The 26,052-nt window shown below is 51.6% G+C and overlaps 3 protein-coding genes across 4 annotated transcripts; 2 read left to right on the top strand and 1 right to left on the bottom strand.

The window, feature by feature from the left end:
• LOC105699015 (triple functional domain protein) lies at nucleotides 1–18,347 on the top strand. The gene is given in 36 exon segments (XM_023433884.1): nucleotides 1–242; nucleotides 625–893; nucleotides 976–1,089; nucleotides 1,411–1,735; nucleotides 1,816–2,474; nucleotides 2,598–2,723; nucleotides 3,178–3,273; nucleotides 3,722–3,912; nucleotides 4,438–4,777; nucleotides 4,862–5,065; nucleotides 5,152–5,436; nucleotides 5,519–5,845; nucleotides 5,944–6,355; nucleotides 6,452–6,690; nucleotides 7,252–7,553; nucleotides 7,632–7,878; nucleotides 7,962–8,153; nucleotides 8,253–8,516; nucleotides 8,632–8,988; nucleotides 11,061–11,367; nucleotides 11,782–11,854; nucleotides 12,200–12,554; nucleotides 12,715–12,798; nucleotides 12,864–13,234; nucleotides 13,307–13,466; nucleotides 13,550–13,777; nucleotides 13,881–14,069; nucleotides 14,206–14,438; nucleotides 15,649–15,787; nucleotides 15,936–16,073; nucleotides 16,075–16,170; nucleotides 16,246–16,774; nucleotides 16,848–17,379; nucleotides 17,447–17,785; nucleotides 17,854–18,046; nucleotides 18,116–18,347. Coding segments are annotated over 35 exon segments (9,012 nt in total). The 5' UTR covers nucleotides 1–242; nucleotides 625–632; the 3' UTR covers nucleotides 18,221–18,347.
• A 277-nt stretch (nucleotides 18,348–18,624) lies between these two features.
• On the bottom strand, nucleotides 18,625–20,460 carry LOC105699156 (metallophosphoesterase domain-containing protein 1). 2 transcript variants are annotated; one of them, XM_012423938.1, is made up of 4 exons: nucleotides 20,070–20,460; nucleotides 19,580–19,998; nucleotides 19,290–19,516; nucleotides 18,625–19,228 (listed from the first exon to the last, which is right to left on the bottom strand). In XM_012423938.1, exons 1-4 carry the CDS (start codon nucleotides 20,190–20,192, stop codon nucleotides 19,101–19,103), a joined length of 897 nt encoding a protein of 298 aa, XP_012279361.1. In that variant the 5' UTR covers nucleotides 20,193–20,460; the 3' UTR covers nucleotides 18,625–19,100. The 2 variants fall into 2 exon arrangements, with proteins under 2 accessions (XP_012279361.1, XP_012279362.1); XM_012423939.1 differs by having other exon boundaries at nucleotides 19,364–19,516.
• A 213-nt stretch (nucleotides 20,461–20,673) lies between these two features.
• LOC105699237 (beta-parvin) lies at nucleotides 20,674–26,011 on the top strand. Its single transcript, XM_012424087.2, has 7 exons — nucleotides 20,674–20,699; nucleotides 21,124–22,032; nucleotides 22,915–23,043; nucleotides 23,583–23,846; nucleotides 23,985–24,379; nucleotides 24,555–24,798; nucleotides 24,992–26,011. The coding sequence occupies exons 2-7, from the start codon at nucleotides 21,753–21,755 to the stop codon at nucleotides 25,066–25,068; spliced, it is 1,389 nt and encodes a 462-aa protein (XP_012279510.1). The 5' UTR covers nucleotides 20,674–20,699; nucleotides 21,124–21,752; the 3' UTR covers nucleotides 25,069–26,011.
• The last annotated feature ends 41 nt before the right edge of the window (nucleotides 26,012–26,052 follow it).

Genomic DNA, 26,052 nt, shown 5'->3' with positions numbered 1-26,052 from the left:
GGACGACCGCAGACGGCCATCGACAGGATCAGAGAGAATCTAAAAGAATGTAAGAATATGGCCGACAATACCGTAACGAGAAAAGGGAGAAGCTGCGTCCTCGCATTGTCTGACGGTTTCTGAGTGCCTATGGAACGACAATATGAACCGTGATGCCGTATCTGCAAGGGCACCGACTTCCGGATCGCTTTTGAGGTTAGCAGCAACCAGGGACTCCATTCCACTGCCCTGAACTCGAGCAGGTAAAACGAATTTCTTCCGGAGTGGTTCTTGTCCCGTTGCCCGTTGGGCCTGTTGGACACCCTGTCGTATCTTTTCAATTAATGCGGTATCAGTTATTACCCGTCGGTCTCTGTCGGTGGTAATTTAACTCCGATTCCACTGCGCGGCGTCAACTCTTACAACCTGTCTGAATCTGAAATTCTAGATTCAGATTATTTTATCTCTGGAAGAATAATACTAATGTGTACCTACAAAATGTTGGATTATTTCATGCAAATTAGAAAAGAAATGGAAAGTTGCTACAAAACGTAAGCAATGAGTAACAAAGATTAGACCACTAATCTCTGTGGTCAGTTGTTTCTTAGGCTAGGATGTCATATTTGAATGTAACATTTTTTTTAGTTGAAGCAATGGATGGGACGAGAGCGGCAGAGGTTCTTCCTCTGCTCCAGGAACGTCTTGCCATACTCCCTGGTGGTCGAGACCGGCGGGGAGGTCCAGTGCTAGTGTTTCCAACCACTTCTAGACGCGAACGGGCCAAGCCAGAAGATTACCGTCGTCTGTTGCAATATCTTCTAGCCATTCCAAATGACGAAGCCAGAGGCCTTCGTTTCACGGTTATCGTGGATATGCGAGGTGCAACTTGGGACTCGGTAAAGCCAATTCTTAAGGTCTGTGGAGCCTAACGCTGTGATTTTAGTTACCGGTAATGGATGTTAGAAGTATAATTTATGGACTACGTTTATCACCTAGGTGTTGCACGAACATTTTCACCGGTCCGTGCATGTGGCATTCATCATCAAGCCAGATAATTTTTGGCAGAAGCAAAGGACATCTCTGGCGAAGCAGAAAAAGTACAACTTTGAGGTAAATAGAGCAATCAATAGCTGTAGGGGATAGAGCAAATATGAAAGATATAGTAATAACGGTATATATGCATGACCTTGGCTCTACAGACCCACCCTCCTCTGCCCTACTTTAGCACAAGGGGCTTTTGACATTCATCGAATACAATCAAGTAGGATCAATGCAGGCGCAACCATTGCCGCTAAAAACGCTACTGAGAATTTCTCAGTTTTCAAGTCGTTAATACGCGATTAATATTTCGAGTGAACCTGCATTCGTATATTTTTATAGATGGATCCCACTTTTAATATAATTATGTATCATATGCGTTTTGATCCACAGATTAACACGATTAGCTTGGAGGCCCTTGCAAAGATCATTGATCCTTCGCAACTGACTTCCGATTTGGACGGTTCTTTGCAATACGACCACGCGCAGTGGATAGATACCCGATTGGCGGTCGAGGATTTTACCTGGCAAGCGGCTGACCTTTTAGATAGATTAGACGACCTACAAGAGGACCTAAGCCGTAACGACTTCGCCGACGACGTTGGCGGGGCTAAGCACGGTATCGAACTGCACAACGAGATGAAGAAGAAAATCATGAAAGTTCCTGTGGAAGATGTCGAAGCGGTCGGACAACGTTTGCTTCAACGCTTCAACAATGGCGAGTGTTACATTTTTCATTCGTATCGTCCTATAAATAATTTTCTTACGCAGCACCTAACAACCTTTAATGGATTTTAGGCATTTCCGCAAACTGTGGAGAAGGTGGTAGTATCGAGAGCGGAGCATCCGGCGGTGCAGATCCAGATGGTAGAGCATTGGCAGCCTTGGTTATTCAACATTTGGACTCGGTACACGCGGCGCAGCAACATCTTCTGCAACTCTGGCACATCAAGAAGATGAAGTTAGACCAATGTTTCCAATTGCGCCTCTTCGAGCAGGACTGCGAGAAGATGTTCGATTGGATATGTCACAACAGAGAGGCATTTCTAGCGAATTACGTCGAAATCGGCCGCTCGTACCAGCTAGCTAAGAACCTCCAGGAGGAGCACAAGCACTTCACCATGAGCTCCATGAACGTCTACGTAAACATCAATAAAATCCTGACGATGGCGGGCAGGCTGTTGGAGACGCAGCATTACGCAGCCGGCCACGTTCGTGCCGTAGCCGGTAGATTGGATCGAGCTTGGAAGGAGTTCGCAGCTGGCCTCGACGAGCGCACCGCCGTTTTAGGGCTGAGCGTGATGTTCCACCACAAAGCCGAGCAGTACGTGGACAGCGTTTCCGGGTGGAGCCAAGCCTGCGACTCCACGAGTCTACCGAACGAAATCGCCGTGCTGGAATCCCACATCAGGCAACACCAAACCCTCTATGAGGCTATGTGTCAGGCGTACACCGAGGTAAAGTGACATCGGTTACGTTTCCATCCTTCCAAAGATCTTCTCCCTAAGCGAACGGCCGATGATCAGTTCCGTCCGGGCGAGAGATCGATTACCTTACGATAAGAAAATGGTATTTGGCAGGTGTACAACGCCTACCAGGCACTCTTGAGCGGACTGGGCTCCATGCTGCAAGTTTGCCACAGTCCGAGCGGAGTCGGCAGCACGACGGGCAACCCTGTCTCAGCGGATCTATATCGCACCGATTATGTACGGGATATATTTCGTATTTTTAAGCGGTTCCTGCCCTGGGTGGTTGAATGCTGGAATGCTCGATGCCTGGGTCTTAAGGATACCCTCGACTAACTTCACGGCGAAGACCCTTTACTCGTTTCAGGGTTGGCGTTGCTAACGATGGGTGTCGGACGATCTGGCTTCGATTCCTTCGCTTCCGGTCGTCCTCGAAACCGTCGTTACTTCAAATCGAAGAAACCTAGATCGTGTCACGGAAACCGATCGTATCGGAAGATGCGGAAGCGAAGGCGTCGAATCACCTTGTAATAAACTTGTACAGTATTTTATCGAGGCCTCGTCTTGATAGCGACATACTTTCCCACCGGTTCACCGATTCTGTCGAGTCGGTGGCACCGGAGGGAATAAATCCGTCTCTTCCTGCCTAGTACGAAAACACTAATAATCGGGTTTGGCTGATACCGTTGTTTAGGTACACAGTACCAGTAAGAAGCTTCTTTACCAACTGGATCATCTGGTGCAAGTCTGTAATCAACCCCAGGGGATTGACCACGCCGCAAGAAAACACGTATGTCCATCCGTCCGACCGCCCTTTCCTACCTGAGTGCGTTGACCTTGAACCTGCACGTTGCCTTCGCTCCGACCTCGACCCTCGTAGGTTTCCTCGTAGGATCCCCCGCCGACGACGGAGTCGGCCCGGCCGCGGTTCCTCGAGGCTTCGGCCGGGTCCGTCTCCAGGCTCCCGGTCCCTAAACAAGTACTCGCTTTGGCTCATGCGGCTCTGTCCTTTCTTCGTATATCGTCTAACCGACCCGGTACGGGGTGCACGCATGTTAACCGTAAAAAGGAGGAAGGGAAAGGTACCGTCAACTTTGCACGCCCTAGACGTGGAAGGATATCGTGAAGGGCCGCGAGGCCGACGGTGCCCGGGATGCGTTTAAATGCCCCACGAGTGCCTAGACACGCCTAGAGGTGCATAGAAATGCATAGAAATGGATTGGCTTGTCCCTGGATAGAGTCAAGAGGGACACGGAATGGACGGCGGCCGCGGCAGTGGCGGAGGAATGAGCGGGAACCCGGCTGCGGATTACAGCGAAGGAGCCTCTCATGTCTTGGCCGTCATTCACCGAATTCTCGGCCATCACCGAGCCCTCGAAGCTCGCTGGCATGCCCGTAAAGTCAAGCTTCATCAGCGTCTCGCTTTGAGGTATAAGGCACGATATATCCTTGTGTGCCCTTTTAAACTTTTTATTAACTCGTAAACGCCAAGTTTTACCCCGTGTATCTCTACCGCGATATCTGTGTCGTGCCCCGATTTCATGTTTTAGTTTTGTCGTTGCCTGAACTCCAACGAAACACCGATTCACTCTCCTCGAGATACGCCTAGGACATTCCACCTTGGCTTGGGACTCGTCCGACCGTTCCGAGCGTTTCACATAATTTGATTAGATTCGTTGAAGAAGGAAATACCGTCCTTTTCGCGAAAGAAAGTCGTTGCGTTTCGAGGCGCGTTCGAGAGGCGTGCCCGTCGGTGCCCCGACTCGGGGTGGAGTGGCCCGAGTACGTCTCTTTGGGTCTTCGCGAAGACTCTTTCGCGAGCGCACCATGGTACTCGCACGATGTTCATAATTATCTGTCCGCCCCCCGTCCGCTCCACTCGGATGATTTAAGGCACTCTCGAAAGCGTTGGCGGATCGACATTTTTCTCCTACCGAAATAATTATATTTTCAGGCTCTTCCAGGAGGACGTGAAGCAAGTGCTCGATTGGCTGACCAATCACGGCGAGGTCTTCATAAGGAAAAACACCGGCGTCGGTCGGAACCTCCAAAAAGCCAGGGTCTATCAGAAGAGCCACGAGCACTTCGAGAACGTCGCCCAGAACACGTATACGAACGCGACGAAGCTGTTAACGGCCGCCGAAGAGCTCGCCCATACCGGCGAGTGCGCCGCCGATGAGATCTACGCCGTGGCTCAGGAACTGGAAGCTCACGTGAGCAGTTTCGCTGCCAGGGTGGAACAGCGTCGTCGCAGGTTGGACTTGGCGGTCGTGTTTTACACCCACGAGAAAGAGGTCCGCTAGGATGAGTCCGTCTTGCTGTAATTAAACGTGCAGCCGTGTATTTCACTAGGTCCAAGTACAAACGTGTATTTCCAGCTGAGCGGATGGGTCGACGAGTTGCGGCAAGAGTTGCAGCAGGACGAGGTCGCCGAAAGCCTGGACACCGCCGAGAGATTGTTGGATCAGTGCACTCAGCACCGAGCTTCTTGCCACGAGGCTTGCGCCTCGACCATCGCTCAGGGGGAAGCTTTGCTCCAGGAGCTGAGGGACTCGAACGACGGCCCGGACACGACCGGATCTGTAAGTAACGATTTCTATCCGTCTTTTCGTTCCAGCGATCCGGAGACTGTCGATTGATCCGAATGTATCTGGTTCGGTCGACGAAGGTTTCCGCAGTGGAGGCGGCTCTGGACCGATTGGCGGGTCTTCGCCAAGAACTCGAAGACCTTTGGGCGACCAGAAAGCTGAGGCTGGAACTATGTCTGCGGTTGCGCGTCTTCGAAAGAGACGCCTTGGAAGCAAGCGGCCAGCTGGAGATGTGGGCCCAGGAGTTGCAGGGTTCACCTCGGGAAGGCTCCCCGGAGCAACTGCTCCGCGTGCACAACGATGGGGTCGCCCATATGCAGAACACGGCTTTCCAGGTCCTGCAGCAGGGACAAGAGCTGGCCCAGGTATCGACGGTCTCTTCCGCTTAAGACGTTGAAAAGGAAAAACGGCATCGACTCTCGTTTTATCTCGTGATCCCGTGATCAGGTGTTGGAGCAAGCCGGCGTGTGCATCATGGCCGATGGACAGCACAGCGCCACGGCCAGAGTCCAGGTTCTCCTCGAGTTTCTGAACGAACGGGAGATGGATGCAGAGGATCTTGCGGAAATGCGGCGCGTAAGACTCGAGCAGGCCGCTCAGTTGGTCCAGCTGCAGTCGGATGCGACTCACGTGGCCAACTGGATCAGAAACGGCGAGGCGATGCTCCTGGCTTCGCTCAGAGTTCCCGAGAATCTGCAAGACGCCGAGCAGCTACGTCTGGAACACGAACAATTCCAAGTGGCCATAGAGAAGACGCACACTTCCGCCGTGCAGGTAATCATTCTTCTGACGAATTCTCTCGGTCGGGTAGATCTCTTTCAAGAAGCAGATCATAGAAAGAGACCGATTGAAAAATTTTTCCTTGACCCTAGGTAAAACACAGGGCGGATGCTCTCGTCAGCGCGAATCACTACGACCCTAAGAGTATACGCGACGTTGCCGAGGACGTTACAAAGCGGTGGCAGCAGCTGGTAACGTGCGCCGAGGAACGGCACAAATTGGTCACGGCTAGCATCAATTTCTACAAAACCGCCGAGCAAGTGCGCTCCGTTTTGGACAGCCTAGAAAGAGAATACAAGCGAGACGAGGACTGGTGCGCCAGCGGTGAAAAGGGCGGACAGGTCCCGACTCTCGTAGGGAAGCACCAGGAGCAGAAGGAGGCCTTCTTGAAGGCCTGCACCTTGGTGCGGAGGACTGCCGAGACCTTCCTGAAATACACGAATCGGAGTCTTCAGTTCTACAGCTACCAGACGAGCAACGCCGGCTCGGAGAACAAAGTCAAAAGTGGGTACTTCCAGCCGGTTCGGCGCTCGTTGATAATTTCTCGAGATTCGTTCACTCCATCAAACGCTAGTTGTTTCTCTTGTTGTCGGGTTGCAGATATTTTGGAGGAGTTGTTGAGCAAGGAGAACAAGGTACTCGAGTATTGGACTCAGCGAAAGAGACGGTTGGATCAGTGCCACCAGTATGTCCTTTTCGAACGTACCGCCAAGCAAGCCTTGGAGTGGATCAGGGAAACCGGGGAATTGTACTTGGCTACTCATACTAACGTCGGAAAAAATCGGATGGAAAACGAGCACCTTCTTCGGGAACACAACGAGTTCAAGGGAGCGGCTAAGGTACGTTCGTCGATGAGTGTAGGGAGGCAAATCGATTTAAGGTTCTCGCGGTTTTGTTTTCTTTTTTGAGCCGTTAATCATTTTGAGCACTAAGGGTTCACAATTGGTTTATAAGAGACGATTTTCCGTTTCCTATCCTTGGAGCATTCCTTTGATCTCTCTTTGAAAACCCTCACGCGTCGATCGTTGCTTTCGACTTCGATGGACGAGAAGTCGTAAGCTCTAAAGAGAACAACCCACGTCACCGGGTTGCACAATCCTAGGAGTGTAAGAACCTCTGCCAAATGGCACCAAATCGTTGGACTGTTACAATTATATTCACGTAGCTTCGTAGTACGATGGTTGTGAACTCTGGCGGTAGATAACACTAGGAAAAAAATTGCTAACCGAACGAAACCTTATTGGTGAAAGAAATTAACGTATCCAAATGATTCTTGTAACCTGGTATTTTCGAGGGAAGAATCGATTTGCATCATTAGGCTCCTCCCGTTTATTAAGTTACCTGTTGAGCTTTTCGTCGAGTCTTTTCGAACGAATGTTAAACATTTGACACGACGACAGGAAACTCGAGACCGAGTGAAGCTGCTCATTCAGCTGGCCGATAATCTTGTCGAAAAGGGGCATGCTCATGCCGCAGCCATCAAGCAATCCGTTGCCGAGGTGGACCAACGATACAAAGATTTCAGCATGCGAATGGACAATTACAAGACGCAGATCGAGGATGATCTTGGTATCCAATCCGACGAAGTACATAAAGACTTGTCGATTGATCGTAATTCCGATCCTCTCCTCGAAGAGAAAATCAAAGGGAAAGATCTGAAAGAGCTAAACGAGGAGAAACGGAGATCCGCACGTAGGAAAGAGTAAGTTCCCTGATAGTAGATGGTAACTTCTGGCGTGTCTCTACTTATTCTAATTAAAACAATATTTCAACTTTCCAGGTTCATTATGGCTGAATTGCTGCAAACCGAGCGCACCTACGTGAAGGACCTGGAAACTTGCATCCGTTGTTTCCTCGAGGAGACTCGAAACGGAAAGGCTGCCGTTCCACAAGGACTGCAAGGACGCGAATCTGTCATTTTCAGCAACATGGAAGAGATCCATCGGTTTCATTGCGATACCTTCCTACGCGAGCTGGAAAAATACGAGACTATGCCCGAGGATGTTGGACACTGTTTCGTCACCTGGGTGAGAGATTAGGCGCTACCATTCGAGATACCTTGTTAGTCGAATCGTAAATCAGATAAAAATGTCCGTGCGTTGCATTTTAGGCCGTTAAATTCGACATGTACGTCACTTACTGCAAGAACAAACCCGAGAGCAATCAATTACTGGTTGCTCATGGTGGCACTTGGTTCGAAGAGCTGCAGCGAAGACACAGAGTCGAGCATCCCATAGCTGCGTACTTAATCAAACCCGTTCAAAGGATCACGAAGTATCAACTCTTGCTCAAGGATCTTCAGGTACTTAAAGAGAGAGCGTTCAAGCAGTCCCGAATTTCTTTAGATGCGTCATAAGAGAAAAGTCGTTTAACTTGGAAATATTTCCTACTTTGCGATCAGGCCTGCTGCCAAGAAGGGCAGGGTGAAATCAAGGACGGATTGGAAGTGATGCTGAATGTGCCTAAGAAAGCAAACGATGCCTTACACTTGAGCCTCCTCGAAGGCTGCGACGTCAGGATAGATACCCTAGGGGACGTGGTTCTCCAAGACTCCTTCACGGTCTGGGACCCTAAACAGCTAATAAGAAAAGGCAGGGATCGACACATATTCCTCTTCGAGCTATACCTCCTCTTCAGTAAAGAAGTAAAGGATTCCGCTGGCAAGGTGCGTGCTCGCCTCGCATTGGGTCATCCCGTAACCGAACGTAAATCCGCCTTGCCCTAACAAATCCAATGCTCGTTAATTTTCCTATTCGTTTCTTCCCGGTCGATCCAACCAGGTGAAATACATCTACAAGAGCCGTTTGATGACCTCGGAGCTCGGGGTCACGGAACACATCGAAGGAGACGAATGCAAATTCGCGGTCTGGACCGGGCGAGCACCCACGGGAGACACGCGCGTCGTTCTAAGGGCCAACTCTTTGGAGGCGAAACAACTCTGGGTCAAGAGACTCCGCGAGGTCATTCAGGAAACTTATTTCAGTTTGAGTATGCCGAAGAGCCCCGCGAAGAAGAGCTCCAGTCAGCGATCGAGCCGCGACCTGGAGGAGTGCACGTCGCTGGACGACAGCGTGGAGAACCTCGACAGGAACTCCCTGGCCTCGTTCGGATCCACCAACACCACGGATTCGGATAAGGTAAACGATCTTTAAGATAAACCTCCAGAAAAAAAAAATATTAAACGTGCTCGTCGAGTGCGTAGATTTATGGGCGCGAGGTGCATCGGAACGTCCACCTCTAAAAATCTGCCGATGGCAAAATGGACGCGCTACCGGATACGTGTGCCCGCGATTACCTACGCGAATTCCCTTAAACCTCGAGTTATTCCTCCACCCGTCATTATAAATCGCTCATCCTCGAGGCAACGAGTCTCATCTCGAGTTACCAACAACGCGGTACAACTTTTATATCTCCTAAAAACTAGAAAAGTCGGGATGTCGATCGTCCGAATTAGGAGCGATTGGTCGCGTCGCTAGAATCCTCCTCGAGTGATTGCTCGACAAGGAGAACGGTATGAAATTCCGGGAGAAGGAGAACTCGAAACCCGTAAAGCCGTCCTGTTGCCGGAGGTCGGGGGGACGCCTCCAAGGAGTCCTCGCTGAACGCGGAGGCTAAGGACCGTCATCGATTCGGTCCGAAGCGTCCCTTGATCGGCGCGTAGTCGCGCAGAGGTCAGTGGCGCAGGGTCGATTTTTCGGAGCAGACGCTCGAGTGCTCGCGAGTCCTTCGCGAGCGCAGCGTCCGCAGGGCGCAGGCGTTGCACATGTTGCCGTTGATGCCCTTGTCGACGGACGGGCGGATTAACCTTGTACGTTAATAACTGGGATGGCGACCCCTCCTAAAAGTTGACCGGAGGCCTCGAGACGACCGCCGTCCGTCGATACCGAACGGCAAGGTTCCTCGATCCCCGAGAGTCCGGTCCCGTAAACCACTCGCACCCGTAGCTTCCTTGGCCGAGTCGACCGTACCCCTTGGCAGGCCACGGGGGAAGGATTGAAGCTCGCGAGGGGCGTAACGTAGGGGGTCGCCGAAGGAGGCGCAGGCGTCGGGTGGCGTCGCGCGCCGTCGACAGAGGGACAAGGAGACGGAGAGAGAGAAAGAGAGAGAGCGCCTCCACCGCGAAGGCGCGCGACAGAGACGGGCTCGCTCGGTCACGGGAATATCCCCGGCGAGGCCGGCCCCTCGGGGTGGCGCATCGAGGCTGCGGACCCGAGGACCAGTACGGAGCCGACTCTCGGGTCGGCCGGGCTCCAGGCGTTCTCCAGTCCGGGCTCGCGCCAGAGGATGGTCGCTCCGCCGCGCCTCCGCCCCGAGGTCGGCGCCGACTGAGGCATCGAAAGGCATCGAGAGTCATCGAGAGGACACGGCCGAGAGGCCTCGAAGCAGGCCCCGATGTCGTCCCCGGCCGGCAAGCCGGCGACGATCGTGCAAAAGACCCGTAGGAAGATCTCGCTGCCCTGGTTCCGACAGACGTCCGTTGCCCCGCCGCATCACGCCCTGGCCAGGCAGCACACCATCGACACCCCTGGCTCCTTCCACGCCAGGCTCAAGAGGCAACCCTCCCTGGCGCAGGTACCTTCGGGGCTCGAGGCCCCGCGCGGTCAGATCGAACTCGGACCTACCCCAACCGTGAGTCGACGAGGGTCGACGCGGAACCGAGCCCCGATCGATCGGCGATCGTCTCTCGGTCCGGCGTAGGGGGCGAGTGCCCTCTTGGCCCGGTTTACGTCGGCCGGACTTGACCCCGGACTCGGGTCGTTCGATCGATTCCCACGCTTCGTCCACCCTCGGGCCTCGGTGGTTCACCGGATGAATCGACGCTTCCGGGCCTGCCGCGCGTCCGGATCGGATGGGATTCGTTTCTCCCCTCGCGCAGCCAGGTTCGGCGGCTCGCATGGACCGTGACCCAAACCCGAGCGATCGCGCTCGCTTCCCTTCTATATTTGATTCCCCTAGGAGGCGGACCGAGCTCGAGCCCATCGGGGCGGCACTAAATCCCCTAGCCGCTCCGCCGGGCCGCGAAATTCAAAGGCGGCGGTAGGTCGCGGGCTTTCAAAAAACCCAAAGCGTCGTCTCTCTTTCTCTATAAATACGTTCCCGCGTCCGTCTCCTTCCTCGACGGCAAGAATGCGCGGAATCGATCGGGTCCCGGTCGACCCGGACGATTCCGGATCGCCACCGGACGGTCACCGGCCCCTTGTCGTTGCAGACCGGAGTAGCGGAGATGACGTGGGTGGTGGCGGACCACTCGGCGACCCCGGGCACACGGGAGCTCACGGTGACCAAGGGCCAGCAGGTGGAGGTGCTGGAGAACGGCGGCAGCTCGACGTCGGCCGAGTGGACCTTGGTGCGCCTTCCGGGCCAGGCCGATCCCCCCGCGGAGGGCCTGGTGCCCACCAGCGCCCTCAAGCAGCCCCCGGCGCCCTCCTGCAGGACTTCGCCCTCGAGGAAGGCGCCCTCGCAGACCTCCAACGCCGCGGCTTCGGTCTCCGCCTCGGCGACCGCCGAGGACATCGGTAAGCACCGTCCCTCTTCCGCCGGGAAGCCGGCGGAGACGTCGACCTCGACCTCTCGCGTCTCCGGGCCTCGACTTCGATCGGCTCGGACGCGCACACCTACGTTCCTCGTTCGGTCTAAAAATACGGATGCGGTCTGTCGACCTCGCGATGCATCCGAGGTGGTCCGAGGGAGGGAGGGAACCGTTCCTCCCAAAGTCCTCGGATCGTTGCCGCGTATCTCGTCGTCGGGAGAGGCTCCCGGAATCGCCTATTTTTAAAGCGGTCACCAAATCCGGACAAACTCGAGCGGCGCCCATTTCCGGGGCCGGTCTCGCGGAACGCGGATCTCCGATAATCCGAGGGGCCGGGGTCGCGGGTCGCCGAGCTCGCCTCCGGGTTAATATCCACCGGACGACTCGCTTCGCGTTACAGAGACCCTGGGCAGCGACGGAAGCGGATCGGCCGGCACCAGCTCCCCCGGGAACAAGAGGCGCGGCTTCGCCGGGTAAGTCGGAGTCGAGGACTCCCGCTCGCTTACGTGGCACTCCGTTCTTGGCACGCGCGTCTCCCGATCCCCCGCATCCGCTCGGCCGCGGCCGCGGTCGCGGCCGCGCGCGAGACGAGTGTTAATCGCGCGGCCGGTTGCGGCGCGGTTTGCTCGCGGTCGCGAAGTCGCTCCCGAAGCCGTTCCCGAAGCCGTTCCCGAAGCGGTGCGAATCGGTTTCCGGGATCTCGAGAGGGGAGGACGGGCGGCGCGTGGGCCGGTTCCAATTTCCGCGTCGATGCCGTCGATCCGTGGGTCGGGCGCGCAGGTGTCCGGCTGACAGTCCCGGTCGGGCCGTGCTCGCAGGAGGAAATGGCTGCCGCCGCCTCTCCGGAAGCTCAGTCAAGGCAAGGTCGAGAAGGCCCCGGCCGCCGCGAAGAAGGCCGCCTCGGAGAAGAGGTTCGAGCTGCCCGCCGCCGATAAGAACACGCGGCCGCCCTCCGAGGGCGAGGAGGAGGAGGAGGAGCCCTACGAGGAGGAGGCCGAGGAACCCGAGGACCTCGAGCGACCGGCCTTCCTCGAGCAGAACGGCGGCGAGGACGCCGAGGACGATCTCGAGTTGCCGCCGCCCATGAAGCCCATCACCGAGCCCATCCTCAACGTGCAGACGGCGAACGCCCAGCCCGGCTCGGCCATCCCCGACCAGTTGCCCGGCAAACGGGTTAGTCCGCCTCCGTCGAGTGTACGCCTTATCTCCGATAAGGACGGAGCGAGCGCTCTAATCTCGCCGGCGGCGATTCGGTACGCCGATGACGCGTCCCGCCGCTCGGCGTCGCGTCGACTCCCGGCCGCGCCAGTGACCCTTTTTCCTCGTTCGGCAGGTGTCGGAGCGCTCCATCGAGACGTTGGACGGCGGCGCGAGTGCCGACCTCGCGGAAATCGAGCGGATCGTCAAGGAGAGAATGGTAAGAGTCCCGAGAGCTCGGCGAGTCCCCGGGAGTCCCTAACGACGATCTTCTCCCCCTCCCAGGAACAGCACTCGGAGAACCGGGAGAGGCAGAGCCTACTGCGCGCCTCCGGACGGCCCCCGCCGCCGCCCCCGTTGCCTCCGCCGCTGCCGCCCGCAGTCGACGACGGGACCGCTTCCGGTTCCGCGGCGAGCGGAGTCCCGGACGGCTCGACCGACCCGGAGGCGGCAGCCCTGGCCAAGCGGCGCTTCGTCGTCAGGGAACTCGTTGACACCGAGCGGGACTACGTCAACGACCTTCGCCAGATCGTCGAGGGCTACATGGCGCTGATGAGGGACCCGGAGACGGACGTCGTTCTCCCGGAGGACCTCCGAGGCGGCAAGGACAAGATGGTCTTCGGCAACGTCGAGGCCATCTACGAATGGCACCGAGAGTAAGTCGTTAGGGCAACGCAGTCGACGCTCGAGAACCGTCCGAACGCTTTCCGACTTATTCGGCTTCGCAGCTTCTTCCTGAAGGCGCTGGAACGTTGCCTGGAGCGGCCGGAGGAATTGGGGCCCCTGTTCAAGAGGTACGAGAGGAAGCTGCACATGTACGTTGTCTACTGCCAGAACAAGCCCGTGTCCGAGTACATCGTGTCCGAGTACATAGACACGTACTTCGAGGTGAGCGCGGGAGAGAGTCTTTGCTTCGTTCGGTTAGGGCCTAAAGTGTGGACCATGGTGATCGAGACGAAACGCGGTTCCAGGATATCAGGCAGAAGCTCGGCCACCGGCTGCAACTGTGCGACCTGTTGATCAAGCCGGTCCAAAGAATCACCAAGTACCAGCTGCTCCTCCGCGAGGCTCTGCGGCTGACGGAGCGCACCCAGAGGATATCGGAAATCGAAGGGCTGCGGGCCGCGGTCCACGTGATGAGAGTCATCCCCAAGGCAGCCAACGACATGATGGACGTGGGCAGACTTCAGGGTTTTGACGTGAGTTTCTTTTTGCTCCTACTCCCGGTATCTTATTTCGCGCCTCCTGCCGACGTGCTCCTTCGGTACAAGATGCGAGGAAACGCGTAATTTCCTCTTTCAGGGAAAAATAACCGCACAGGGTAAGCTTCTGCTGCACGGTCCGCTTCTCGTCGCCGAGGTAGCCAACGTGCCAACCCGCGGCAGAGAGTGGCAGGTCTTTCTCTTCGAGCAGAACGTCATATTCAGCGAAGCGGTCGGGAAAAAGACTCAGTTTACCAGTCCTGCCTACATATACAAGGCTCACATTCAGGTAAATCGCTACTCGGTCCTTACCTCCCTCGTCCTACGTGCTCCCCGGGAAGATGCTCCTTCCGAGTTTACCTCTCCGGTCCCCCTTCGAGAACGTCGTTCGAGTCGGTCGGTCTGACTCGTCGTCGTATGTCCAGGTGAACAAAATGAGCCTGGAGGACTCCGCGGACGATCCGGAGAAGTTCGTCATCCGGTCGACGGATCCCCGGAAACCCGGTCTAGGATTCTCCTGCGCTGCGGTAGAGGACGGCGGTCCTCGGAGGCAGGAATGGGTGGATACCATCACTGCCATCCTGCAGACGCAGCGCGACTTTCTCAAGGCCATACAGTCCCCCATTGCCTACCAAAAGGAACTTACCAAAGACCCACTGTAAGCGTCTCTCTACCACTGACTTTACACCGGTCGCTCCTCTCGCTCCTATCGCGCGAGACCCGCAAGACGGACACGGGCACGGACACACGGATACATACGCCTCTCGACCTGTGAATATATTTGTTCCGGCATATTTTTATATATTTTATAAAGGACACGATAACCGCGCGCTGTAACCTAGACGTTAACGGTAGCCGCGCCTTCCCCGCGTCCGTCCCGCTCCTCGATTTCTGGCCCGACGCGTCCCGGTAGAAACGTTCCAAGCTCTGTCCGTCTGACCGTTTGCGTCCGCGTTTCGCCCCGCGTCCAGCGCGACCCCCCGGCCTTCCCCGAGGACGCGGTCTCGGTTGGTCCCCGTAGAGCTTGTAAGAAGAGGCAAAACGGAAAAGCCATCGGCTCTACGAAGGAACGGTTCCTACAAGCTCTATGGCCGGTCCCTTTGAACGTATCCTCGATCTCTTTCCAACTTAGCGATTACTCGACTATTTACCGTCGCTCTTTCGCTCTCTCTCTCTATCTCTTGGCTCTTTCTCCCTCTCTATTTCTATCCCTATCTCTGTCGCCACTCCAAAGCCTGTATAGTGCGTGCTAATCCGTTCCAGTATATACAAGGGCACCCGCCGAGGAAGTACGGTATTAATGTTATTGACGATACGAGGAGAAGAGAAAGAACAAAAACAAACCTGTACGATATATTTATAGTAATTTTAATAACATTTATATAATGCGGCCACACTCGAGAGCTACAGGCTACAGTGTATGTACATACGAACACGTATTACTGGAAGATACTTCTATGCTATTAATGATATCGACTCGTGAGAGCGTAACATCCTTGTCCTAGAATAAATCGTAAGTCGATCAGGAGACCGATGGTGTTGTCCATGCGTGTGCCGCCCCCGACTAACCGCTCTTTTATCGTTTCTCTTCCCGTATTCCAACTAACCGGACGCCTCACCGGCCGCATCCGAGTCGCTCGTTGCAGTCTGCAGAGACGGGGCCAACGTCCTGAGGATAACCCTGAGGAGGCTGGTGTACGCTCCGTAGGTCTCGCGATCGGCGCCACCGAGCGAACCGCTAGCTAACCTGCCGGAGTCGTCGACTCGTATCTTTTTCCCTTTTTTTCATTTCGTTTCGCCTAGTTCCCTTTCCCCTTTTTAACGGGCGAGGATCGAAACGTTTTCCCGCTCCCTCTGGTGTTGGGCAGCCTCGAGCTTCGTCCTCCGGTCCCTTTGCTTCCGTTCCTGGGGGATCTCGCGACCGACTTCTCTGTCCACGCTCTCGCTGACGCAGGGGGAAACGGAAACGAGGGCGTAGAGTCGCGCAATTTTGGGATACGAGACCAGGTAAGGCTCTCGGCATCCGCTCGAGAGGCCCCGGGATGCGGCGGATATTCGGAAGCGGCGAGAGTCCCCGCCGAGATGCGGAATATCCCCGCATCGCTGGGCCAAGGCGACCCCTCGACCGGGAAATGTATGATTTGCTGGCGTGCAGCCTCGGCCGGAGCGCCTCCTCGGACGACGCGGGACAGCGGGCGGCCCGGGTGCCCTGCCCGCCCTGCGACCTGCCCGCCAAGGCCCTCACCAAGGACAAGGCCGAGTCCAGGAGGAAGGCGGACTCCTCGGGGACGACCAGGACCCCCAGCCCGACCAAGAGCAGGCTCAACTTCCTCGAGGGGTTCCGCAACACCCTGAGGGCCCGCTCGCCTGTCCGCCCGAACCCCACCCCGGTGAGAGGCATCCGCGTCCGTGTCGCGAACCCCTCGGCTCCATAAGAGCGCCCTCGCTGACGACGATTTCTTCAGGTCGCGCCGGGCGCCAGGGTCCGACTGGCGGCGGACTGGGGCAAGCTGCACGCCGGGGACGAGCTCGTGGTCTCCCACCTGGACGGACCGGGCCTGATAGTCTCGCCGGTCGACGCCAAGGAGGAGCTCTGGATCCCGGCGAGCCTCGTCCCGAATTCCTCGACGAGCAGGGCCTGGTCCTTCCGGCCCAGGAAGGCCAACGCCTCGAGGAGCCTGGCCGCCTCGGAGAAGCTGCCCCCGGAGGTGACGGGCGGTGCCTCCTCCCCGATCAAGGTGGCGGCCGGCGAGGTCGCGCGGCTCACCCTCGAGGCCAGAAGGACCGACGGGGCCTCGGTGTCCTGGTGGAAGGAAGGCGAAGCCGGCTCTTGGTACGTGAAGGAGGACGAGCGGCACCGGTCGCGGCAGAACGCCGGCGGGATCGTCTACCTCGAGATCTCCAGGTGCCGACCCTCGGACTCGGGCACCTACCGCTGCGACCTGCGGACAGAGAACGGAGCCTGCTCTGCCACCGTCGCTCTCGACGTCACGGGTAACTACCATCCAGCGGTCGACCCCGTCGACCCTAGCGATCGGCATAACCGGCGAGCCTTCTTCCTCGGCAGGAGCGAGCGGCACCACCTGGGCGCGTGTCCTGGGCTCGGACAGGGTCGAGGTCGACTGGGAGCCGGGGGACGTGCCCGGGCCCTGCACGGTGGAGCGCCGGACCGTGCCCTCGGCCAACTGGCAGGTGGCGGCCGAGAGGGTGGCCGGCCCGCCGGTGGTGCTGCGGCTGTCCCCGGGCGCCTCCTACAGCTTCAGGGCCGTCAGTCGAGACGGCAGCGCCAGCTCTCCCTCGACCGTCGTCGCGCTGCCCCTAGACGACGGCACCGGCTGGGAGGCCGAGCAGTTCGTCGGCCGCTACCTCGAGCTGGACGAGCTAGGCAGGGGCCGGTTCGCGGTGGTCCGCAGGGCCAGGGACCGCGGCACCGGCCAGGAGGTCGCCCTCAAGCAGACGCCCCGGCACAAGCAATCCCGGGCCTCGACCAGGGCCGAGTACGAGCTGCTGGCCTCGACCCATCACGCCAACGTCGTCAGGGCGTTCGCCCTCTTCGAGAACGCGCCGCAGCCCGGCGTCGACACCATCGTCCTAGAACTGTAAGTACCCGCTCCGCCCCGCCCCACCTCGTCCCGTCGCTGACTCGGCCCGTCGTCGCCTCCGCAGAGTCCGGGGACCCACCCTGTTCGGGCACTTGAGCGGCCAGACCGACTACACCGAGGCCACGGCCAGCAAGTACGCGAGCCAGCTACTCTCCGCCCTGCAGTGGCTGCATCGCCGCGCCACCCCACACCTCGACGTCAAGCCCGAGAACGTGCTGGTCGACCGGGAGACCGGCGTAGTCAAGCTCGTCGACTTCGGGGACGCGGTCACCGTGCCGAGCGGCAACGAGGTCCGCCCTCCTGCCGATCTGGAGTTCGCCGCCCCGGAGCTGGTGCTCGGCAGGCCGGCCGGCGCCTACACCGACATCTGGGCCGCCGGCGTCTTCGTTTACGTACTCCTCAGGTGGGTACCCTTTCGCTTTCGGATGCGATCCTCTCGGTCCCGGACCTGACGTCGCCGTTCGCTTCCAGCGGTCTCTCGCCCTTCCTGGACGACTCGGTCGAGGAGACCACGTCCAACATTCTCAACTGCGACTTCTGCTTCCTGGACGAGTACTTCGAGGGCGTGTCGGAGGACGCGAAGGAGCTCCTCGGCAGGATGCTGCTCCTCCCGGCGGAGTGGCGGGTCGACGCGGAGACTTGTCTGTCCTCGCCGTGGTTCAAGGTGAGTCGGGCTTTCCGGGGGTGGCCTCGTCCTCGGGGAGACATGCTCACGGTGGCTTCCACGTTGCAGGTGCAGCGAGGCGCCACCATTCCGTCCGGCAGGATGGCGGCCTTCATGGAACGTCGGGCCCAACGCTCCAAGTCGCACCGGGACCACGAGACCTACTATTCCTGAGGATCGTCCTCTTCTCCTCGACTTTCCTCGAGTCGACGACCCATGGAGACGTGCCCGAGGGGAATCGTCCGTCCTTCCTTTTTTATAGACACGTGGATGCATATGAAATATTACACGATTCGTAAATCCCGACTTTTTTTTCCATCCGGTGCCGTGGCTCCCGCGGTTTCCCTTCCCAGCCGAGTGTGTCCGGTCCAACGTCCAAAGATGGCGGTAACGTCGTCTCGAGCGAAAATTCGGCCGACTCGTTGACCTCGGAAGACCTATAGGTTGTCTGCCTTGTCGACGAGCCGATACGTCCGCTGTTGTTTCGATCAGTTGCCGGTAATCCGCGAATCGATTCAGTGACGGTCCAATTATTTGGAAGAGATCAAAGGTAAGCCTTTTGAATAAATCCATGGGGAGACTCTCGATCGCGATATATTTGCCCTCGTTCTGGGTTACGTCTTACGGTAAATACAAACTGTTTTGGAATATGTCGAAGTAGTTTCACCCATGCTTGGCTCGGTTGGGTGTCTGGAGGGGCGCTATCGGATTCGTGGATAATATCAATTCTAAGAAAATATGAAAGGCACTAATAATGACGATCCCGACCGGTCGGTGAACGCTGGTAAACTATAACTAAATTAAAGATCGTCCTCGTAATACTGTGCGTTAAAGAAAGCTTATGTCGCGGTTCGGCATTCGACTAGAGTACAGTCTTCTATCTCTTCGATCGCTTCCTTCGTTCCTTCGTTTACGCAAGATCGTTGAAATTAAATCGCCTGTAGTCTCCTACATATTTACACGTACAATTCCAAATACTCGTCCTTTCCTAAGTTTACGTCGAAAGGATACCTCCCAAGCATGAAGAAAGTTGTGGGAAAAGGTCTTTCTGGTGTTACGATTTCTGCGTACCATGTGGTAAAGCAATGTCGAATACGATTGGAGGATTACTTGGTAAATAATTCAAGTCACAAGTTGAGGCGTTTACGAATATTATCTTTCCATCCGATGATATTCCGTAGCCTGAAACCAAAAGACAATAAATAGCTGGCTATCGTAATAGAATTGTTACCGATCGATTTACCTTCGTGTATGTGACCGAACACGTGATATTTTGGTTCGACACGATTTTGCACGGTTGACAGTAATTCCACGCACCCAGCTCTGACTCCGCTGCAACATAGATCTCCGTGACCAACCGGAGGCGTATGGGTGACCAATATATCGGTGTCCGAAGGAATCATATCCCACTTGGACAAGCACGGCTCTCCTCGGGGAACGTTAAAAGCCCACTTGCAGAATTCCGGTTGCCTGGAACATACGACTTAAACCCATTATCCTTCGAGAACTTTGCCAAGAAACGCATATATTTACCATGGTGTTCCATAAATTTTAATCCCATGGAGAATAATTTCGGAATCTTCTAAATAAATGCAATTGGTTAGATAATCCTTGACGTTAGTAGTTTCGATAGCTTCTGCAAGCGTAGCCTTGGACATTCCTAAGGTAGGGATCTCGTCTAATATGCGAGTTCCTGTATGTTTCTGACGCCCCGAAGACTGCGTCGAGAACGGATGAGTAAAGGTAGGATCGAAACTGAGCTCGTGATTGCCTGCTATCACGATTTTGTGTTTGTGGGATAAATTACCGATCCAGTTATTGAACTCCACCACTTCTTGGAGACTACCGCACTTTGTGAAGTCTCCGGCATGGATAAAAATATCTCCATCAGGTATATCAAACTTTATAAACGGAGTCAAGGAATGAGTGTCGCTCATACAAATTACTCGGAGCTAAAGTGCAATTAAAAACATGACTTAAGTAACGGCAACGAGCGGCCTACGTTAAGATCGGTGCCGCATACCTTATCACTTGGAGGACCTCCAGTCGGAGGCTTGACATTGATTTTAAATACTTTCTGCTGCTGTGACAGTTCTTTCCAAGCAGCGGTAGGATTACTTGTTAGAGGATGAATAGCTATCTTCATATTTCGGTATTAGTTGCCAAACTGTCAATTGCTAAGCACTTCAGGAAACTGTGGGTCTAGTGATGTTTAGGTTAACAGATCTTGTCATGTTTCAAGTCAGAAAAAATTCTGTGCAACGACTATATCACTATTGTCACGACACAATGTTTGGTCCCCACGATCCTACGATTAAAATGACATGAAATTTCGGTAAATAATTTACATTTTGTGCTAAGGATAACAATCCTGTAACCGGTACGAGCTCGAGTTCATAGCAGAGATGAGTTGGGAGATTGCTCACGGGCAGGATCGTGTGATCGCATCCTGTGCTGCCCTCTGGTTTCGTACATTAGCTTTCACCGTTTTTTGCCCCCAAGGGCGGCGCATCGAATTTCTGGTAGGGGCTCGCGCACGATGGCGATGCCATCTACCAGTCGCTGTTGGCAGCTCACGTACTCGTGATTGTAATATCATGCGGCAGTTGACGGTGGTGGCTTACCTACGCTTACTGACTGCTCGCTTTTGATGGTAAGGGAAGAACGCTCGTGACGCCCTCTTTAACTTTACCCTTCACTTACCTCATTTATTTCATCCGCAAATGGGGGGCAAAAAACGGTGAAAGCTAACGTACGAAACCAGAGGGCAACAAAACTTGCGATCGCTCAACCCTGCTCGTGAACAATCTCCCAACTGATCTCCGGCTTCATAAACTACTCTTTTAAATAGATTTTAATAACAATCGTATCTATTGATTCAAGTATAAGTAAAAACATTGCAGTATTAACATTCGGCACAATTTTATCAAAATTTTTTAATGATCATCATTGCATTATTTTTTTATGAATTTTCGTGTTCACAAGTTTTGATAGTCAACGATCATCTCAAATTTGGTTGCTAAACTACTTTGTTTAATACAAAATAATTTGCAAAATTGATGTATGCTTTTTTTTAGATATACTGAAATATATGGAACACCAGATATAATAATTTCATCGGATAAGTATTGTTCAATTATAATGTTTATAGAGTGAAATCAGCGATAATCATACCGGCAATCTTTTTGCAGATCGCGAAGAAGGAATATTTACCGCGTAAGTATTTATCGTCCGCGGAAATCCTCGACTCACGACGAATTCATTTATGATTCTCGTCGAAGTTCTTATCGAAGACGGATGTCGCGTTTCCTTACGTGAGTACTGGGCTGGGTTACATAGCGTTAAACTAGTCATTTCGGTGAAGTCAACCATCATACTGGCCACTAGACTACCGAGGAAAATACTACATAATATTACTCAACGAAAAGAGTATCAATATGTGCAAAGCGAAGAGTCTATAGAAGGAAAAACGTAAAGGAATATAAGTCTTCAGTAATAGGCTGGGATAAACAGCGTTAAACTAGTCATTTCGTTTAAGTCGACCATCATACTGGCCACTAGACTACCGAGGAAAGTACTACATAACAAGTGCAAAGAAAGTACTACATAACATAACAAGTGGAAAGTACTACTTAACGAAAAAATATCAATACGTGCACAGCGAAGGCACCTTACAGAAATAAAAAGAGAAGATAAATCTTCAGTAATGGAGGGAGAAGTACAACAAGTGGATTATCGCCAACTTTATCGGCAATCTTCGATAGAGATTCCTTTGAGGCCTTCAATTTCCTTCGATTCTGAATCCGATGAAGACGATTCAGTGCCTAGAATTGTTGGCGTACTTCCTAAGCAAACAAAAAATGTCACCACGGACGATTTTAATAAAAAGGAAACAGTTAACCGCGAGTGCATCGATAACGTGCCGAAAAATTGCGGTGGCGAAAACGCATCGACTAAGGTTGACGAAACGACTGGAAATAGTTTAGGTAATATTAAACATTTTATTTATAAACAAAGAGAAAGGTGTCTCTGCTAGAAGTCTTATGGAAGTTTTGTATTTATATATTTTTAATATATGCATATATTATAAATATATTCTTCGTAACTTGCTGGCTCAAATGAATACTCGTATTTATATTATTTATATAAATTTTCTGTGTTGTACCAAATGCGTATTATTTTCAAGGAGGAAATAGGTTTCGATTCACGATTGATGTAAGCATAGAAATTCCAGCATTGCTATTTTTACAATATCTTCCTTCCATGTTGCGTGTATTTCTTATCACACCTCTCTTTCGATTATTATTACTAGATAGTGTTAGTATTATTTACGTAAAGTCAGTTTCTATTTCGTCCTTACTATTACTACATTCCAAACATGCGTGTACGAGCCGTGTATTTTTAAACATGACGCATAATTGCGCATATTTTTAAACGTGATTAATACAATTTAATTTCCGTACTTCCATCTTTCATTCACTTTCGTAACCACTTTTCAAAGAATGTTTAAATATTAATGTTATATATTCAAGCTTTTCTTCCTAATCAGTAGGTGCGTGTTAATTTTACACGCGTATATAGGAGATATGCATTTTCGAATGCGAAAATTCAATCGATGATATATTTTATTTAATTATTGTCAATACCATATGCACTACGACTGGATCGTGACTCATTTATGGCGTATCACTCATTTAGTTAAATACATTTCTCCCACTTTTGTGTGGATTTTTCGATTTTTCGTCCATATTAAATCTCGGGGGATCATTTGCATGTGTCGGGCATCCTTAATAGTGTTGGTGGAAGATCTCACACGTATTAACACATACAAGACGCGTATTCTTAATGGTGACGTATCGCGGTCGCAGGTCTGGTAAACATGGCGTCCCCGCGTCCGAAATCTCCTCGTCCACCAATTTCGGCGAAAAAGGACGAGAAGGAGGCAGGATTTTGGGACAAAATCGGTACCTTGGGACGTAAGAAACGAATAAAGGAAGGTAATATTTATTAATACTTATTACACGTCCTAAATCGTTTATTTTTTCGGCCTCAAAGCCTCAAAAGAGTACGACTCCCTTATAAGGGTAGCTTCCTTGTGACTTGGAATTGTCAACAATGTTGCAATATAAAGTAGTTTGGAAATTATACGAATTGCATTGTGGCAAACAATTATCTCTTTAAAGAGTCTAAAAGGCAACGATTCTACTGATACGTGTTGAGATTGCCTGTTCGGTGCTAGTTTTGTTTTGTTTTTTTATTCGACTGACAATGTTGCGAAGTAACTAAAATTTTAAGTAGCTATCAGGAAAAAAGGTATGAATATTAGAAGGTTTAAAGAAGGTCTAGGAAATACTTCTGGAGTTTAATAAGAGTCATGATATATTAATATTCTAGAAATTGATGTTGAATTTAGTTGAATCGTTGGAAAATAATAGTTCTTGGTGGTAATTTTAAAGAAGTGGTACAGATTTAATAACTGTTTAATTTGGTGTATTTACATCTGAGCGTTGGGGGTTAACTTGTTTTTCTGTCTTAGTTCAAGAGGTTCAAGAAGAGGGTAAATATGCGATCGACTCGCCTGGATATGCTGCCAATTTGGACATGCCACCTGAAGAATACGCTTTGGATGAGAACGAGGAAAGGTCCATGATAGAACCAAGATCTTTAGAGGATCCAAAGTTACAGGAACTCCTCTTCGTTCTGATAGAATGGATCAATGATGAATTAGCCAATCAAAGAATCATTGTAAAAGACATTGCAGAAGACTTATATGATGGTCAGATTCTACAAAAATTATTAGGTCAGTAACAAGATATTAAAGATTTTTGATAAATGATAAGGATAAGATAACATTAATAAAAAATGTTCCACCACGATACACTTGTTGGTAATAACATTTTTTATCAATGAACTGAATTCAATAGATATCTGTTTACAGAGAAATTAACGGGTGAAAAATTGGATGTACCTGAAGTGACGCAGTCAGAAGAGGGACAAAAGCAAAAATTGGCAGTGGTACTCTCGGCTGCTAATCGAGTCTTGGGTCGTTACCCCCCTTATAAATGGAGTGTCGAGTCGATTCACTCCAAGAATATTGTTGCGATTTTGCATCTCCTCGTTGGCTTGGCTCGTCAGTTCCGGGCCCCTGTCAGACTCCCTGAAAGAGTCGCAGTACAGGTTGTGGTGGTCTGGAAAAAGGATGGTCAACTGAATCACAGAACTATCAGAGAAGAGATTACATCAACGTATGATGATCTTGGAATGCGATGTGAACGAGATGCCTTTGATACACTCTTCGATCATCCCCCTGAAAAATTGGCTGTCGTCAAAAAAGTAAATAGTTGCACTTTTTATTTAAATTGGCTTAGGCTAGAGGTCACAACTAAAGTTGAACTAAATAGTATGTTGAATTAGGAATAATTTGCTGCATGTTAATACCAACATTTAATGATTCCCCACTCTAGTAAGGAAATGATTTCCTGTTCTTAATTAAAATATACTGTTCCAGTCATTGATTAATTTTGTGAACAAACACCTGAGTAAGGTGCATTTGGAAGTGACAGATCTGGACTCACAATTTCATGATGGTGTGTTCCTGACCCTTCTTCTGGGATTGCTCGAAGGTTTCTTTGTTCCTTTGGGCAGTTTTCATTTGACGCCGAAGACCCACGATCAGATGGTCCACAATGTCTCCTTTGCTTTCGATCTCATGCAAGATGTTGGCTTACCTAAACCAAAAGCCAGACCTGAAGGTTTCTAATTCAATATTTTAATTATTCATTGTTTCGATATTACTCCTAGACTAAATAGCTGTTTAGAATAATTTAGTACAACAATTTAGGTAGACGGTTTCAAATCCTTTTTATCATAAAAAATTCAATAATTTAGTGACATGTATAATACAATATTTAACAATAATAATTTAACGTATTGCGTTCTTTTCAGATATTGTCAATTTGGATCTGAAGTCAACATTGCGAGTATTGTATAATCTTTTCACCAAGTACAAGGAAATCAATTAATTTTGTCAATGAATCCTGTACATTCTGGGTTTCGAAGAAGAATGACGTTTCCATTGACGCTACAGTTTTCACTTACTTTGATGTATGTTTTATATACATCGATGAATGTGACTGGATAATCCCAGCAGCTAATACTTTTAATGAAAGTATAATAACTGTCACAGAGCGCGATATATATTTATTACAAAAGCTGTGCTATATAATGGTATATAGTTGGGAGGAAATTTGTCACATGATGACGCGTCGAGGTGTCATCATTTTGCCAATCTACTGCCATTTATTGTAGACTTACGAACTACAATATGCTTTACAACGTGTTAATTCAACAACATCGCGCAAATATTACATTACTAGGTTTACTAGTCACTGACACAATGTTTTTTTAGAAAACAAGAGCAACCGAAAACGCTGATTTTATAACTGTTCGTACTTCTACAATTGATTGTTATTAATTATTATATTTTTAATGGTACTAACCAAAGAGTACATCTCATTTACAATAAGTTATACTGAGTTCGTTATTAAAAATCGCAGGGAACGTGCCAGTCTCTGATTAAAGGAGGACTAGGGGAAATGTAAAAGGTCCCGACTTCCTTTTAATTAATTTATAAAACATTTTACCATTGTGTTAAATTATATTTTTATCGCTTTCCACCGAGTGTAGTCTTCCTTTTAATGGCCCGCAGTAGAGACCGAAAAACGCCCCGTTACTATTTATGCAACACAATGACTTAACATTCACCGTAGTCGAGTGCCTTCTTATCTAGTACGTTAATCACGGCATAAATTTATTTTTAAACTTTTTATTAGGAATATTTACACGTCTAGTTGTTATATTAATATTTATACTGAATGTACAAATAGGCAACCAATTGCGTCCTGTTGCTTACTCACATTTCTACTACTGAAGAGTTTAATAAACTATTATGCATAAAATATGAAATCACGCCTAGCTGGTCTCTTGCAAATATACTATTTGTACGC

Source organism: Orussus abietinus, unplaced genomic scaffold (genome assembly GCF_000612105.2).
Source record: "Orussus abietinus isolate OABI.00-Male unplaced genomic scaffold, Oabi_2.0 scaffold3, whole genome shotgun sequence".
In the NCBI taxonomy this organism is placed as follows: domain Eukaryota; kingdom Metazoa; phylum Arthropoda; class Insecta; order Hymenoptera; family Orussidae; genus Orussus; species Orussus abietinus.
Note: the sequence above shows the minus strand (reverse complement) of the source record. Positions and strands in the feature narration are given on the sequence as shown.

Coding starts and splice junctions, on each gene's coding strand:
- LOC105699237 (XM_012424087.2), top strand. CDS start 21,753: ATGGAGGGAGAAGTACAACAAGTGGATTATCGCCAACTTTATCGGCAA. Junction 24,380..24,554: donor AATTGGCTGTCGTCAAAAAA/GTAAATAGTTGC, acceptor ATACTGTTCCAG/TCATTGATTAATTTTGTGAA. Junction 24,799..24,991: donor ACCAAAAGCCAGACCTGAAG/GTTTCTAATTCA, acceptor CGTTCTTTTCAG/ATATTGTCAATTTGGATCTG.
- LOC105699156 (XM_012423938.1), bottom strand. CDS start 20,192: ATGAAGATAGCTATTCATCCTCTAACAAGTAATCCTACCGCTGCTTGG. Junction 19,999..20,069: donor GAGGTCCTCCAAGTGATAAG/GTATGCGGCACC, acceptor ATTGCACTTTAG/CTCCGAGTAATTTGTATGAG. Junction 19,229..19,289: donor GTTCGGTCACATACACGAAG/GTAAATCGATCG, acceptor TTTTGGTTTCAG/GCTACGGAATATCATCGGAT.